General features: G+C 46.1%; 1 protein-coding gene across 3 annotated transcripts in view; it reads right to left on the bottom strand.

Annotated features, from left to right (window-relative positions):
• The window catches only part of FGFRL1 (fibroblast growth factor receptor like 1), a 179120-nt gene extending 164367 nt beyond the window's left edge, over positions 1 to 14753 (bottom strand). Inside the window, exons 1-2 of one of the 3 annotated variants that reach the window (XM_074865531.1) lie at positions 14321 to 14753; positions 13022 to 13131 (exon numbers count right to left, since the gene is read on the bottom strand). In XM_074865531.1, coding sequence (XP_074721632.1) covers positions 13022 to 13082 — 61 coding nt within the window. In that variant the 5' untranslated portion in view covers positions 13083 to 13131; positions 14321 to 14753. Of the gene's footprint in view, positions 1 to 5632; positions 5803 to 13021; positions 13132 to 13839; positions 13935 to 14320 lie in introns of those variants that run through there. The other 2 variants (XM_074865530.1, XM_074865533.1) reach the window with 2 other exon arrangements.
• Between the last annotated feature and the right edge of the window lie 2482 nt (positions 14754 to 17235).

The raw sequence follows: 17235 nt of genomic DNA, 5'->3' as shown, positions 1-17235 counted from the left end.
ATCAGTCCTGTGGGTCTGTACTATAGCAGCAGCAAGAAATCCTTATCGGGGCAATGTCTGCTTTGCACAGGGTGCTGTAGGCAAATACAGGATCTAACCTTTCTCAGGTTTACACGGGTAAAGTAAAACTCGTCTGATCGATGAGTTTGGTTTTCAGAGGGAGCCTCTGTTACAGCTCTATACCAAAAGCTGTTAGTAACTTGCATTTAAGACTGTAGCTGTGTCGTTCATTCTGGGTTTGACAGCCCTTAATACAACAACAGGGCTTTGGTACAATTAGGACTTCCAGGCACCAACCCCAATACTAAAACAAAAAAAAAAAAAAAAAACCATACCAGCTATAACAACAACTTCGCTTTACACTGCACCCATTGTATGAACCAAAACTGTTGGTCGTTTGCTGACCTGCTCTCCCAGTGCAATATTAAATACTTTAGAAGTTGAGTCCTCCTCCAGTTCTGCTTTAATATCTCTGTCTTGTAGCAAAATACCCTCCAACACATGTCACAGAGAGAAGGCCCTGCTCTGGTTTTAAGGCTGGAATACTTAAAGCACAGTGCTCCTTCAATTACTTAGGTTCATTTTTCATCTTCCTCAGGCAAGTTACTGGGTTCACTGGTTAGGGCTTTTTTTGTATTTAGTATAGTATCTGCATTACTCTTCCAGAGGTAAAAGGGAAAGCGCCTGCAAGTACGCAAACAGAAAGATCCAGATCAAGAGGCTATTAAAATCCATTCAGGCTTGTTCCTCTCTACTGTTATTTCAATTAGTGTCTAATAACTAAGCTGTTCCCTTTTAATTCTACATTGCACATTTTTTTCTTTCAAACACTTGTCTCAGTGGAAGTTCGATGCTGTTTTTCCTTCTGGAGAAAGAAACCCCAAAGATGTATTTTCAACCTCCCGGCTCCGTGTTTCCCAGATATTTTGAATCAGGGACTTCTGCCAAGATTCACATTTTTCCACAGATCACCGCACACCCTCACGCTCTCAGCAGAAAGCCATTGCAGCGACACAGACACGGGGATGGACCCTGGAGCAGTTCTTACTGCCCTGTCCTTGCTGCCCTTATTGCAGTCCATGAGCCAGCATGGGAATCAGTGTTTGCCCTTATGATGTTGTCCAAGCCTGAGAAGATATGGCAGATTTTACAGGGTATTTAAAAAAAAAAAAAAAAAAAACCACACACATTCCTGTTGCCTTGGGATAGTTATAATTATTTAGTACTAAGTTCTGATTTTCCTGAATGGACCAGTTTAGCCTTCCAGCACAGAGTAACCCAAGCAGCCTTCACATGGGTACTGGGACATGGACAAGGATCTTCCTCTCTCTACAAAAAACTGGATCAATGGGCAACCAAAAGCCACAGTTTCTCAGGAGTGCAGGATCATGGTTCACCACATTAGACATGTGTCAGTCATCTCCAGACAGAATTCACCCACCACATCTTACAGGCCAATATAAACATCCCCCTCCAGAAACCCCCTAAGAGCATTGTTAATGCAGCTGGGCAGCTTTACCTGTTTAGCCTAGTGGCTCTGTTCCCCTGGAAAAACATTTTCACCTGCAGGGACTATTTTGCACAAGTTGTTTTCTCTGCCTTATTTTTGCAACCCCCTGAAGCAGTGTCAGTAGTCAGAAGTCTTAAGTAGAGACAAAGCCCAGGTTGGCAGGGCGGACCTGGCTCCCTCTCAGGCCTGGACGACATAGCACATTCACCTTGATACCGGCCTAGATGCACACTGTGCCTCGACCAGAGGAAACCTGGTCACCAGCAGTGCTGGTTGCATCCCGTCCTTGCTGCTGGCTGTGCTCCTGATGGAGCAGCTCCTTGCTTGCAGCAGGCAATGCCGTAGGAGGGCCAAGAAATGCTGGCAGCATTAACCTGCCATTTCCCAGCTCCCCAAAATGATCCTTTTCCCTCAGAAGCCAAAAGCAGAGGACAGAGGAAGGAAGATTCCCCTTATCCCTGTAAAGCACTCTGAATTTCAAGGGAACACCAAGACAAACAGAAAATGATCATGAGATCGAGTGTGAAAGCTGGAATCTCCCAATGCAGAAGGGTCAGCGATGCACTACTTTCTGACTGAAATGAACCAAGAGCAAAAATCAATGAGAAATAATTACTGCCTGTTCAGAATGGCCCAAGCCACTTCTGGATGAGAAGTTTCTGTGAGGGTAATATACAATTTTTCCAATGGGATCCACTGAGGGAGAGGCCAGGATCCAAATGTGATTTTTCCAGTCTTCACATTCACTACCCCCAGGAATGTTATGTTTTGCACTGTGGACCCTGCTGCATTTTACATTTCTAAAGGGTCATTTTATAAATGTTCACATAAATACCCAGTCCTCCAAAGTACTGAGCCTTCCCGCCACAAGTGGGAATGGAACTGACTTACACACTGTGATATCCCACAAGCTCAGGCCATGCTCCTGTAACAATTTAACCCATCACATTTTTTTCCGGGTTGGCTTCCTTCTCAGGTTACCTCCCCAAAACACCCAACAGCAAGGTCAGAAGAGCTCTCATGCTGGCACAAGGGAGTTACAAGGCTGGGAGCAGAGCAGGACGAGGACAGGACAGTGATGGGGTCAAGTTCAGTCATCTTCAGCTGCCATGAGATCACACCTGAGAAGCATTTACTGCCAGAATCCAAGCAGCTGCAGTCGGGCAGAGGAAGGGGGGGTGGGGTGTCATCCTATTTGTGCTGCTAATGACCCAACTTTGCAGGACAGAAATCAAGTGCTTGACCTTTCCCAACATCATGTGAAGCAAATGCTCCATATGACATGGCTCCAGCATTATCTACCAGGCACAGGTGCATGACTGCAATTAGAAATGACTGGCATTTCACACATAACAGCACCTTTCAACCCAACTCAGCCCATCCAAAAACACCAGGAGGCTCAGTTACCATCTTCTTCCCACCCGACTTCCCCAGTACCTTGCCAGCTCAGGAAGCACTAAATAATTCCTCTGAAGTCTCACAGCTATTAATTGGAAATTAAGATGGAAGTCACAACATTTCTCTGCATGCTGGTAGATCTTAAACTTGGCACTTGGTTTGTCCAGAGACCATTTCTCACCCCCACCCCTAAATCAACTTCCGCAGAGAACAATGCTGCTGGTTTGTGTCTACAACAGATTTATTCCCCCCCTCCAGCAGCTCACGCCGCCTGTACCTTCAAGGGGCAGTAGCTGCTTGAAGCAAATGGTTCCTTCTGGTTTCTGGGAATAAAAGGCTGCCCTCCATAATCAGGGTATTGTTCTCCCTAAATGGACCCAGACTCTGTAAACACGCTCCTCTGCACAGCACTGGGAGGGCAACTGCGAGCGTGTGTATACATCCATGCAGGGAATGTGTCTTGTTCTAAAAAACAGTAAATTATGTTAATTTATTTCCTCTGCCTAAATAGCAGTAATAAACTTGGGGAAAGGAGGAGGAAAAAGTAAACAAGAGTCAATTACAAAAAGGTGAGGGGGAGAGGTAACCGAATAACTCCACCGAATGTCTCCTTTGGGAAAGAACATTCACATTGCAGCTCAGACGGGCTCCATGCAGCCCTCCCTCCATCCTACTGGAGGTGTAAATATGATCATAACAATTTATTTCTTTTTTTTTTTTTTTTTTTAAATAGGGTTTCAGCCTGTTTTCACAAGTTCAGTCTTGAGAGCTGGGAAGTGAACCCCCACCGGTGCCCTGATCCACAGCAAGTACATCCCCAGGGGCTTTGCTCTGCATGTGATGTGAGCACTCTGGTGACTGAAGCCAATGCGAATAGTCACAGCCTATTTGTAATTTTTTAACAGGAAAATAATTTCACTACGCAAACTACCATGCTTTGACTCAAAACCCTGATTAGCACAGTTTGAAAATAGGGCAGCATACTGTTCTGGGAATTAACTTGCCTGACCCCTAGTCTATAATGGCACTCAAATAATCTGTGAGTCAGACGAAGTTGAAAAACTCTTGGAAGACCACACTGAAAGAATTTACTGGATTTATTGGATTTTCTAGGATAAAAGAAAAATAAGCCTCAAACTCCACTTAGCAAGTCTGTGGTCTTCAGAAAGACAAGCTTTTTCTCCTGACACTATCTAGAAGAGGAATGCTGCCTAAACTGAGCAGCACTTTTGGGGTCTCTTTTTTTATATTTACTTTTTTTCTTCACTGGAAACTCTCAATAAATAGCAATAATTATTATAAATATACAGAAAAAGGGACAGATTCCCATCCCTGTCAATCTACAATTCTCCTCCCAACAGGAGTACTCATGGGGAGAAGAACCCTGAATTGAACTTCAAATTAAATATCCTCAGACTACTTTACCAGTTGCAAAGAAGGACTACTCTGGTGTTTCCAATGAATTTCCAATACCAGGATTAATCCTGCTTGAAATTCTCCAAATCCTCTGACCTACCCCTATTTGAGCAAGCAGGGAATCAGAAAAAGCATTCTGCCTTAGTGACACAAGCAGGACCATGCTCTGGTCTAGGTAAAACACTGACCCATCACTACCTCATGGTTTCTCCAGCCCCTGAGCAAAATGCTCCGACTAGCCTCTACCACTTCTTTGTGCCTCTTTGTATCCCAGAAACAATAGATGTGTGCTGAGAGCAGTGGCAAACATTTCCAGATAACAAATCCAGCAATTAGAAATCAACTGTCCAAAGCTAGTTCCCCTGCATATGCAAATATCTCCTTAATAGGTTTACAATTCCTTGTCAGTCAAACCTGTCAAAGAAAAGTAAACACCTGTTTCGGCCATGGTTATGTTGAAAGCTCCACTCTCATTAGCCCTTAACGAAATTAACCCTGGCAATACTGCATTTCTGATTGGTTGTGAATACCAGGAGGAGGAAAGATACTCATCAGCTCTGATCTGTTAATCTAGTTTTATATTAACTATTACAGATCATGATGAACCCTCCCATGGCTTGGTGCCACACTGAAACAAAACCTGCTCTTACAAGGCCCCAATTTCTGCTCTCTGGTAGGATTAGAAATTTAAATCCTACTCACTGCTACTCAGCCACAACTCACTGAACCTAAAGGGACTATCACCTTTGTAATGGAGAGCAATATCTGACCCTGAATATTAAAATATGAAATAACTTATCAGAGCACAGAGCCTGATCTCCATATGCTGGTGGAGCTGGCAACTCTTCTCCCAGTTTCCCACTTTAAACTGCCCTAAAATACATTAAACACTTCCTCATACTACTTGTCTGGCTAAAGAGACACTGTGATTGCCACCAAAATGTTGTGTTAATCTGCAGAAGAACATGAAAGATTTTGATCCACTCAGAAGGTGAACAAGATGGCTCATAACATCCTCTCTCAGAAGGGTATTCACACTCTGAAAGAGTTTTACCCACCAGTTTTACATCAACTGCTCAGTGCCAAATAAGGGTTCTTCCTTCCACAGAGAGCCTGCAGTATCCCTGGGGAGATATTCCACAATGTCCAGAGGTTTACCCTGTTATTCATTAACCCTTCCATCCTTGACATGCAGTTCATACACATGCAACTCATCTGACACTTGTCATTACTTAACCAGTGTTAACAGATCTGTTTAGGTGAGAACAACCACTGAGAAAAATAGCTTCCTCAATTACTCCAACTCACTCAAATCTATTAGTCAACAAGAAAAAGCAGGAAAAGAAACCAGTTCCAGCGTCTGCAGCAGCTTAACTCCAGTAGTTTGTCTTGTTCAGCTTTGGGAAGCTGGTGGGGCTGAGTAACTGTCCCTTCTCCCTCCTCTCAGGTTGATATGGCCTCACCCCATCCACTTCTATCTACAAAAAGGAAAAGATTTAAATCCATACGAAGCAATAGTAAAATACTAGCTACCACAATGAAAATCTCCCTTTTACAATAGAATGCTTCTACTCAGTCACATATTGGTCAAAAGCCAATTAAGATTCAAACCTATACATGGGGATGCCTGGGAGGACACAGGTGAAAAGAGAAATACAGCACAAATTTGGAAAAGCCACATCCCAACATCCTCTTCAGAGCACACACGCTGCCCACTCAAGATCCTCTCCCAAGGCTTGGCTGCACCAGGCTTCAAGAGCAGCAGTACACTAATCCAGCCTAAATTTTCACTTGAAGGTTGGCTAGTGCTTACATTTCCCTCCACGTCCTCTTCCAGCTTTTTCCCTCCCCCGAATATCTTGTTCTGGCCAGAACTAGCAAGCCCACAATTGCCATGAAGAGTCTGCACAGTGCCAGTACCAAACTTTTACAGTCATCAGTTCACTGGGCATGTGTGAGGAAACCCAGCAAGAAGAATATGAATTTTGAAAAATACCTATTGTACAAATTAAATCTACATTTGTCTACTGTTCCTGGGTTTTTATCTAAGATGCACAAATACCGACAGCTCCTAAAATACCCACCAAAGTCAACACCACCCAAGTGGCATCTAGGGTATGACACCTCTTGCATTACTGACTTCTCAATCACTTGACAGGATTGTATAAATCTTTCATGAAATAAATTTACGAGACATGAGGAGAAATTATTTTGGGTACCATCAAGCTAAAAGCCACTCATAGAGAGGCTGAGAATTAGAGGTGCAGCAGTCCTGAGAAACATTAACCTGCTCTGAGAAGCCTCTGTTCCCAATTTACATTTTTCTTCCCTTAGTGAAGCTCAAAATTAAGTTTGAACACTTAATGGAAGAAGTAGCCTGGAGTTATTGGCTGAAGTTCTTCATGAAAATTGGAGTGATTTGGGATGAAATAAAAACGTTAGGTTATTCACAGCACTGCTGGATACTGTGTTTCTACTGCGATACAATGGGGAGACTGTGTAATCAGGGCAACCAACCAAACTCCATGCAGCCCATGTTTATTTGACTCGGAAGGGGGAAAAAAAAATAAAAATCACAGATGTGAATGGATTCAGTGGCAACAAGCATATATTAACTGGTTAAATAACACTCAGGCCAGTCTTCAGCCCCTCCACACCTAGCAACATCGCCCATAGAATAGCACCCTTTCTTTGGGGATAAACCCCTCTGCGATGACCCAAAGTTAAAGCAATGAATTTCCAAGTTGCTTTCAGCTCTGGCAGCACAGGCTCCAGCCACCAGCCAGAGCTTGCACCCAGCAGAAGCAGTGTGTTTCTAGAATAAAAAATTTGAGTTCAAGATGTCTGGTCAAGTAGGTGAATGGTAGGATCCAAATTACCACACTTAGCCCACATCTCTTCTGCTGTCACACATGAGGGATCCATATAGAGGTCAATACAACAGATAATCTGTGTAAGTCATCCTCCAGGGATGGATCCAAAGCCCACAGGAGTGAGTAGGATTCACAGCACCAACACTCACAGGCTCTGAATCAGGTCCTAACCTGTTAAAACTGGCACGGGCTGCATCTGCGTATCTTATACAACATTCAGATTATTCAAGCTTACTTTTGGAAATATTTTTCTTTTACCTTAGTACCACAGCTGCTACGAATGAGCACCAGACTCAATAGGCCTGTCTCAGACAATGGGCTTTGCAACTTCTAGATTCACACTGGCTCTACTCTTATAAAAAAAGTGGCCAAAAATGTTCCACATTGGTGCAAAAGATTAGGACAGGTCAACACAACTAAATACGTATGCAGGCATTATTATTAGACAAAGCTCCACGTCAAGGCTGATTACAGAGAACAAGAAAAGGAATAGAAATACAAATTAAATGTTCAAAACAAGATCAAATGCATTTGAGCTTGAGCAGCCCACCAGAAAACACAGGAAGAGGTCAGATGAAAGACAAACTCCTTGAAACAAGACAAAATGAGCAGGTTAATGAAAGAAAGGGGATAAAGGAGCATTTCCACTGACTCCTGTAATGCTGGGATACATTTGCATGGACCCTTTGAGCAGAATGATTTTACAAGTCACTGCAGACACAAGTAGGAGCTTCACGTCTCAGGAAAATCAGAAAGCTGCAGTTCTACTCCCACTGAATAAATAAAGCTATGACTAAAGGTTGTTGGTGGTGTTTATTTTTTTTAAAATTCAAACTAGGCACAAGGGAACCTCTGCATTATTATTTTCCCTTTTCAGTGGAAATTTTTATCTCTTCCAATAATTAATCCAAAAATGCACAGCCAGACAGTGAGCGTCTCCACTGTATTCACACTATTCCATAATAGTATTCTGCACTCAGATGTACCAGCATCGCTCATGGCGAGACAGTCGCTAGAAAAGGAATTATCAGACAGGTCACTGGAAAAGATCAGCTCTATCAGCCAATTCATGCCAGATGAAAAACTTCATCTTTAGTTAATAAATTAGTACCAATGGTCCCGAACCTTGATAAGTGGTTTCCTACAGGCTACCAAGTATCACTTCTGCTTTTTTGGTTTTGAATGACATTTTTTTCCTGAAAGAACCATTTTCCTATAATTTCTCAAGCACCACCTCATGTCACATGAAAGTTTCTCCTTTCATCTGAGAGTCAGACTTTGGAGCCTAGCCTTTGCTGTGTACAAGTTCATCACAGAAAAGACGTATTTTAATTTGCTGCTTGCGTCTTTTAATGAAGGTCAAAGAAACATATAGACTTGGAAAACAAAGTTATAAAAACTTTAAGGAAAATCTAAATGTATTTGAGCAATTTGCCGAGTTTTGTAATATTCCTAATAAAAAAAAATTAAAATCAACCCTAATTTTCCAGTATGACGCACACTGTATTTTATGTTTAAACTCAGCCGCAATTTAAAGCGGCCAACAGCCTCAGAAGAAGGGAGGAACTGGGGTTTAAAAAAATAACCAGGATTTTCTTAGATCGTCATGTTGACTCTAGGTACAAGTCATGCTGACAGATTTTTCATGAGCAAGTTCCCCAAGAGCATGATCCAAAAAATGCCCCAAAATTAACCAGAAGATGTGCAGTGACTTACATAAAATCTGAATCAGGCTGTTAGATCTGAACGTGCTTCTCTTTCACAAGTGAGAAATTAGCTAATATCTGGCAACAACCATTCAACAAGAATAAAGGAGTAAAACAGAAGCCAACAACCATCTCTCTTGTATTATCACTATTTATCTTTTCCACATTCACTCTTATAAACCCCAAAGTTACAGCATGGTAAATATGTTCACCAGAACTAAGAACTCATCTCCCAAGAAACAAAAAAACCTTCTAGCGTCCTATTCCCTTTTCTCCAATATTCAGAGAAACAGAAATGGCACATAACATTATTTCTGCATGAAGCCGTTGAATTTTGAGGTGGTCCCATCAGCAAACTCCCTGTAAAGCAGGCATCAACCAGGTTTGCAAGCCAAGTGTTGCACAGAGAAGTGCCAGAGCAGAAAGCAATTAAGGTCCCGTTCTTCCCCTCCCTACGCAATGCACCGAAAATGAAATCAACATCCAAACTAATTAGTTTCCAGCAGAATATCAGTTTACTCGCTAACAGGAGGGTTGCTACTGCTCTCACCAAAAAACTTCTAAACATACCATACGAAATCTTGTTTAAGCCACGGGACCAAGCCAAGCACATCCCAATGTTACCATATACGGTCACCAAAGCGAATACGATGGCAACTTGACAGATTTGGAACAAATATTGCGTTGTGTGTCACTGAGATAACATAGGCAGGAAAATATTAGATAGTATTACCTGTATCTGACCAGAGGTGTGGAGTGGTAGGAGCTACACTGCTGCAGGACATAGTCACTAAAGGTTAGTGACCCAAGATGGCATTCGTCCCTGCGGAGGAGGGCCAGGGCAGGACACCGAGGACTTTTATGCCCGGTATAGGGCTGCTTGGAGAGAACAGGAATGGAGTGACATGAGGTACGAGCCACTGGACCTGCACTATTATCCCAGGTTCAGGGCTGACACTAGCCAGTGCAGCTGGCAACAGAGCTGAAGCTGCCCCCCTACACCTTAGCTGTCAGCTGGAAGGCACAGTCCCTCTTAGAAAACCACAGCATACAGGTTTTGTTCTCAAACAGTAGATTTTGTGCACACAGAAGTTCTTATCCAAGCCCCTTCTTTCCCTTGTGGGTGAAGACATTTACCAAAATAGCTCCCAAGGAAGACTTTTTTGGTACAGGCTCCCTCCAGGAGATCCTTAGCCTGGAATAAAATTGGTCGCTGAGGGAGTTATTACAGATCAAATTTTTTGGAAGGGTTATTCCAGTGCATTTGCAGGTGTAGACAAGCCCTTAGCCAAAGTCTTTACATTTTGGCCCCGAAAGCACTGGTTCAAACTTAGCCAGAGCTACCTCATCCTTCATCCCTCCAGACACAGCAAGTTCTGCACCTGGACCTCTAAAATCAGACCTGCTCTCTGCTTTGCATGGATACTTTGAACGCATTGCCTCTTCCTTAAGAGTTTACCTTGGTTTGCTAAGGTATTCCCTTTTTTGCAGTGTTTTGTACATCGGCAATGCGATACATTGGGTCACAAGAAGGGACAGAGCCAGCAAGCACAGCTCCGAACCTGGAAAAATGTCTCCATTTGCAGGGGGGAAAAAAACGTTGCCGCATTAGCCCAATCAGTCGTCCCTGCGGGGCCCTTTGCCTTAAAAGGCATCACCTAAATAAAGATATAAAAATAATACAACATAACATTTAATGCAAGATTGCAGCTGAGCACTCAACTGTCAGGAAATATCAAAGCCGGAGCGCGTGGGCAACTTAACTCTGCCCCCTTGTGCAAATGCACTACGGCACAGCCCTTCCCCAAAAACGGGCACGCAATCAGCCAGCTTCAAGTTAACATCCTAATTCCATTATAAGCTACTTTTGCCTAATACGAGTAGAAGGGAAGGACCAGCACTTTCTCAGAGAGCCTCCTCAGCCACCTTCCTCACTTGATTGCAAGCCAGTGAGCACCTATTTAACTTCTGACACCTTAGATAAGGAGGCGTTGGCACACTTTGGGCCACACACATCTAATTTGAAATCAGGATACAGATATTAAACGCTGTTTGGCCAAAACAAAGAGCCCTTCTTGGCCAAAGGACTGTCTATAAAACCCAAGCGACTGAAACAGGTAACATTTATACATCTCCAGCGGCCAAACCCACTGTATGATACATTCGGAAAAAATCCGCAGGCACGTTAACAACTGGGCACATTTTTCCAAGAATCTGAAATTATCCCAATGTAAACATCTAATAATTGGGGATATTCAACAGCACAAAATAAGGTTGCAATGTGCTGGAGAGTGTCTCACCTCTGCTCACTTACAAGTTTAATCTTTCATCTACGTCCTCAGCTATCAAGAATACTCTCAACCTCAAGAGGTGCAAAGCAGGATTTAAATGTTAGGGTTTTGTCTATTTTTTTACAGCAATTACACCTTTTCCTTCTTCACTTTCCCTCTCTTGATGTCAGCACATGAATGAATGACATTTTTCATGGGTTTGGCCCTGTTTCTTAAACTCTATTTCTATGTCATTTTAAATAAACAGGACCATCTCTCCATCCACTTCCAGGACAGATTTTTCCAGCTCTGAAGATTCAAATAACCCAATTACCAATACGATCCTATCAAAGTTACATTAAAAAGACCTTTCCATAGGAAAAATGATGATGCCTGAAATTAGCACTGTTAATTTTCTGTCACTTCTTCACACAACAGCCCACAGCACTTCATTTTCCAGGGGCAATAAAAGAGTACGAGCAAGACAAGTGCAAACCAAATTTAAACAGGGTCAGCCAGTAAAGCAGCCGATACTCAGCTCACAACAGAGACAAAAATCTTTTTGTCTTCTCCTGCCCACTTCAGATCTTTTCCGGAACTCCACCAACTTCTCAGGTCCATTGCAATAATATACATCCATGAGGTCATCTTAATTCATACACTGCTGCCCATTGCCTACAACTTAAACCGAGTCTCCATTGTAAACCCTGCCTGGAATTCAGACTTGCAGGACTTACAGCCTATATACTGTTTTCTTTTTCATTCAGCTTCCAGCCGAATCATTTTATAGTGCTTTTGCCTCCATAAAATATTTGCTTGGGAGCCAATGCCAAGAAGGAAAAAAAAGCAACACACTAACCAAACTTTGGGTTTTCAGAGTAACACTCCCCCTTTCCCTTCCCACCCTCACCCCCAAGGTTTATTTTTGGCAAGTTACGGCCCAAGCAAAGGGCAAGTTTAAACCTTTTAATTCGCAACTCCATGGCACTGGGTGATTTAAAGGTCTTTCAACAGTTCATGCAACTCTGATACTGTTGGGAATTGCAGCTGGAGCAATCTGCATCCTAAAGGCATACCCCTATTCTCCTGGAACAATGCAGCCCCTCCTTTGTGGCCAGAGCCGGGGGAGCTGAAAGCATGGTTTCTCATTCAGGCTTTCCAAGGACAGCACCCACCAAGGTATGACACAGGCGAGAGCAGAGGAAAAGCCACCACTCCTTCCACTCTGATCCCAGAGCTTTGCTTAAAGCACCTTCCCATAAAGAAACTTTTTTTCCACCCGCCCTGTCACTCTCAGATCCGTGTATTTCAGTTTGTCTCTGGTAGGATAACCCGTTTATTGAAATCTGATCAACTGCTGGAGCCCCAGCGTTAAAATACACTCTCGCTATTGGGAACTGTCATTTGTCTATCACCGAGGAAGTTAATGGATGTGTTTGTTTAGTTTGCTAGTGGGAATATACAGGGCAGAGGCTTGAGGGATTACAGGAGGGGAGAGGTATTTCTGATCCACAGAGGAATGCAGTTGCTTTTCTTTAAAATTGTCTGTGTATTTTTACACATGCATGAGAAAAGCCCCTGGAAGTTCACCTGCACCTAGGAGACCTCAGCAAACCCAGGGTGACCACGCTCCATCTAAATTGATGGCCCCAAAACACGCAGGTAAGGAGGGCACGAGCCTGCTCCCCTACACAGATAAGCAACGTGCAGGGGACGAGTCCGTGCCGCCAGCAGCTCCCTTCCAGGGTCCCTCCAAGGGCACTGCGGGTGTTTGCAGAGCACGAGCCCAGCAGAGCAGAGGGAAGGGTGCGAGTCGCAGAGCGTTTGCAGCAAGCGCAGTCTCCTTACCTCTCGCCGAGTCCGAAAATGCAATTATCCCTGCAAAAAGGAGCGCAAGCTGCAATTCCATTTTGAAAACCAGATCCCTCCGTACCGTACAGGCTACCGTCCTCTCAGACCTGAAGGCAGGAAAAAGGAGAGCGAAATAATTACTGGGGAAACAACCCACAACTTTGCAGAGTTTTAAAACCCATTGCGAAGATGTAAAAGCAGAAACAGCAAATGAAAGAGCAATGTACTTGTAATTCATTCCTTGGCGCTCAGCGAGTAAAACTTTGCCCTCCTCTCTGCTTTAGACTGATATAAATCAAGAACCCACTGAGGCCAGTAAGCTCCTCTAAGTTTACAGTTAATGCATAATTCTTTGGTATCCTGTACAGGACCAGTCTGGAAGGCAAACAAAACACTAGCAAGTGGCCATAAAACAAGATTTCAGGTTAACAATTTGCGGAGGAACTTGGGGAAGGGGGAGGAGGAATGTTACCTCTCCCATCAGCAGCCCAGAAAACTTTGTGTTGCTGCTTCAGTGCCCCTCAGACAGGCTCCGCTCTGGGTACGCACCTTCCTCCACTCCTCAACTTCTCTGAACAGCACTGATTTTTCCTTTCCTCTTCCCCTCACACCACACCCCCCCCCCCAACCCCAGCCCCACTTGTTTCCGTGCGCTCCAGAGGTGCGTCCCAAAGCAAAACCGCATTTAATTATCCAGATTCTTGAAGATGCTTTCGCTGTGATAGGCAAACCCGGGGTAGATCAGGTTTTACATTAATTACACCCTGTTCTCCTCCTAAAACTCTCACTCTCTAAACACTGTCTGAATTCCTCACCCTTGTAAACTCCCCGGTTTAAACACTCCGTGCCCCCAGGACACACAACAGCCCGTGTACAGCATCCAGCAAAGCAAACACGGACGCTTTGCCATCAGCTTCCCAATTTGCAGCGGGGAGCTGGGACAGAGGAAGGGAGGGACGGAGGGAGGGCGCCGGGGGGCGGCCGGCGGGGCCAGGCAGGCGAGGGGGCTCCCCCCGGGGCAGGACCCGGGGCGCAGCGCGGCTCAGCCCCGCGGGGCTGGGAACGGGATATTCGCAGCCGGGAATTGGGGTCGGGCGAAGGGAGGCTGGGATGGGGGGGGGGGGGGGGGGGGTGTTACACACACACCAGGCGCGATGCCACCTGGTGCTGCCCCCCGCTTCAGGGTAACCCCGGCGGCTCCCAGCTGTTGTGTTAGTGTCTCCCCGACCCAGCGGGGATCAGGGGGTGTCCCGGCCGGCTGGGGTGGGGGGGTGGGGGGGGGACACACACACTTACCTTGGCTGCTGCCGGGGCTCTAGCACCGTGCGCTGGCGCCCATCCCCGCCGCTCGCCGCCTCATGCCCTCCGCGGCCACGGCGCCCGGCGGGGCGCTCCGCCGCCGGCCTCTACCTCATCCCCCCCCGGGGGCGGGTGGGGGCTGCCCGCTGCCTCGGGGGTGCCCTCCCCACGGAGCGGCTCCCCCCCCTTTCACCACCGGCTTTTTACCAACCCCCTCTCCTTCGCCCCAGGCGCGATTTTTTTTTTTTTTTTCCACTAGGGAGCCACCGCCGAGGAGCTAAGGAAAAGGGGGAAACCTTGTAAATTATTTTTCCTGCTTTCCGGGTCGGGCTGAGCGTGTGTGTGTGTGTGTGTGTGTGTGTGTGTGTGCGGGGAGGGACAGCGGGGACCTGACAGATCCGCCGAGGCTCCGCAGCCGCGGGATGCCCGGTGATGCCGTCCCGCGGCTCACCCAGCCGGAATCCCGTTTAAGGAGCGAGGGGAGGAGGGGAAAGGGGCTGGGGAAGGGGAGGGGAGGGAGGGGAAGGGGGGGGGGGGGGGAGCCGGGGCGAGAGAAACAAGCGATAAAGCAACTTTCCCTGCAGGGCTTTGTGGCTGTGGGGGCAGAGCCGCCGAGGAGGGCGGGCCGGTGCCGCCCCGCTCCAAACTTCGCACCAATCCCCGGGAGCCCCCGCCCTCCCCGCCGGCCCGCTCCGCGCCGCCGCTCCCCTTAACCCTTTGCGGGAGGGGCGGAGGGCAGGACTGGCGACCCGCGGAGCTCTCTGTGCGCCTCGGAGCGGCGGAGCCCGCCTCGCCGGCCCCCTGCCCGCTTTGCGCCCCACGGCGGTGGAGCCCCGGAGGGGTCCAGAGCCAGCCCCCCCTCCGGCACCCCTCCGGCTCCTGGCAGCCCCCCGGGACAGCGGTGCTGGCCCTGTGCCCCGCTGTGCCCCAGAGCATCCCCCCCTCGGCACCCCTCTGGCTCCTGGCAGTCCCCCGGGACAGCGGTGCCGGCCCTGTGCCCCAGAGCACCCCCCACCCACCCACCCTCTGGAGCCCACGTAGCCCCCATAAGCCCAACGGCGGTGGAAACCTCCAGCCCCGCAGGTCTCCCCCGTGCACCCCACAACCCGCTCCTGCCGAACCACCCCTCTTCCCAAGGCAAGGGAGACCCCCGTCTGTGGAAACCCACCGTGGAGGCAGTGAGAGAGAGATTGGGGTCAGCTCTGCCGTTTTGATCTCTCAGCTTAGATGCAAATCATGACAGAAAGAGACTGGACTGAACTAAGCTAAACCAAGTGGAAAATAAACTGTGGAGATGTCTGTTCCTTAGATTAACTGTTACAATTATTTATTATTTACTTTCAAACAGGACTCGGCTGATGCATCTGCTCTTACAGAAAATTACTCTCCACACAGGATAAAAATCAACCTGGCAGAATTCACCAAATAGACTGTACAAATGGCAAGAAAAAAAGCTGCCTCAATAGCTATGCTTTTATATCTGGAGAAAAACATTGTTACTGTTGATGTTATTGTTTATTAGATGTCTTATTTGATACGCTGCAGCACGAAGGCCCCCTTGAAAATGAAGCTGCCTCAATACTAATTCAATGTGATAGGCAGCAGGAGAACCCCTAAACCCAAGCCAAGAAGTAGTTTGAACATCCATCTTATCTGTTTTGTTTGGATTATGAAATCACTCCCTCTATTATTATTACTAAATATTTTTATTCAGTGGTTCCTGACAGCATTAAATCTTGATACACAAAATCAGTGTGAAAAACATTCAAGACTAAACATATAAACCCCCTGAACCAGAAACAAACAAAGCAGCTGGAAATACTGTTTTTATATTTTACATATTTATATCATCATTTTTATTATTAAAGTTCATTCATCTGAGAAATCCCAGATGGACTACTCCTCCTATCAGGCAATAACTTCAGCCTCATTGACTTCAAAGACAGTGTTGACTGAGGCAAACCTTCAGGACTTGACCTACATGGTCATATTCATGCCATGGATTCTGATAAAATCACTCCAACTTGCACCAGAATGAAAGTTCAACAGCACACTACATCTCAGGACATGATGTGTAAAACACCTCTTTGTAAAATTTCCAAGCCATTTCACCACAAAGGAGTCAAGGTCTTTGTCCCAAGGACATCACCATCCAGGCGATCCAGTCCCAAAACTATTTACACAACCTTATGTTCCTGTGCAGACTGAAGCTCAAAGCAGCCACAGTTCCGGCTCAGACGTGGGATGCCAGCTCATCACGGGCAGATTTCCCACCAGGTTAGAGGGACCCAACCAAATAGCTCCTACTCACAGTCTCGTTTTTCTGGGTCATGCACCAAGACCGAGGTTTAGTTCCCAGCTGCACCATGGCTTTCTCATCACAGCCTGCCTAGAGACATGGGTGAAATCTGTCTGGGCCTGAATCAGCTCTGGTCTAGAAGAAGAGACCTTCCAACCCAGGCTGTGCCCAAGCCCACCCAGCTCAGGTTGGACACAGAAGAAAAAAAATCCCATGATGGATCCACTTCTTCCAGCCTCACGTTCTTACTAAAAAATCGTGTGCCTTCGTGGGCTCCATCATCTCCAAGACTGTGGGCATTTCTCCTCCTAATACACCTATAAAGCAGCAAAATGTCTCATGCAGCCTTTCACCAGTGGGAAGTTCTGGGAGGTGAAGAATTACAGAGGTGGTACACAAGATTTTGAAAAGCATCCAGGTGCCTGAACACCCTCAGATCCCCCTTAAGCCTCTGTCTTTAGGCATCCAGAAACCTTTTGAGAGTCTGACTCCAAGTGATGTTGCAAAGGGATTGCATGGGGCAGGAAACAGCCCCCACAGCTTCCATACCCCAGGCTAAAATAACCAGAAAACAACCCCTACTGACTCCAAAATGTCTGCACAATTATTATTT

Source organism: Strix uralensis, chromosome 4 (genome assembly GCF_047716275.1).
Source record: "Strix uralensis isolate ZFMK-TIS-50842 chromosome 4, bStrUra1, whole genome shotgun sequence".
Classification (NCBI taxonomy): domain Eukaryota; kingdom Metazoa; phylum Chordata; class Aves; order Strigiformes; family Strigidae; genus Strix; species Strix uralensis.
This window is presented reverse-complemented; position numbering and strand designations above follow the sequence as displayed.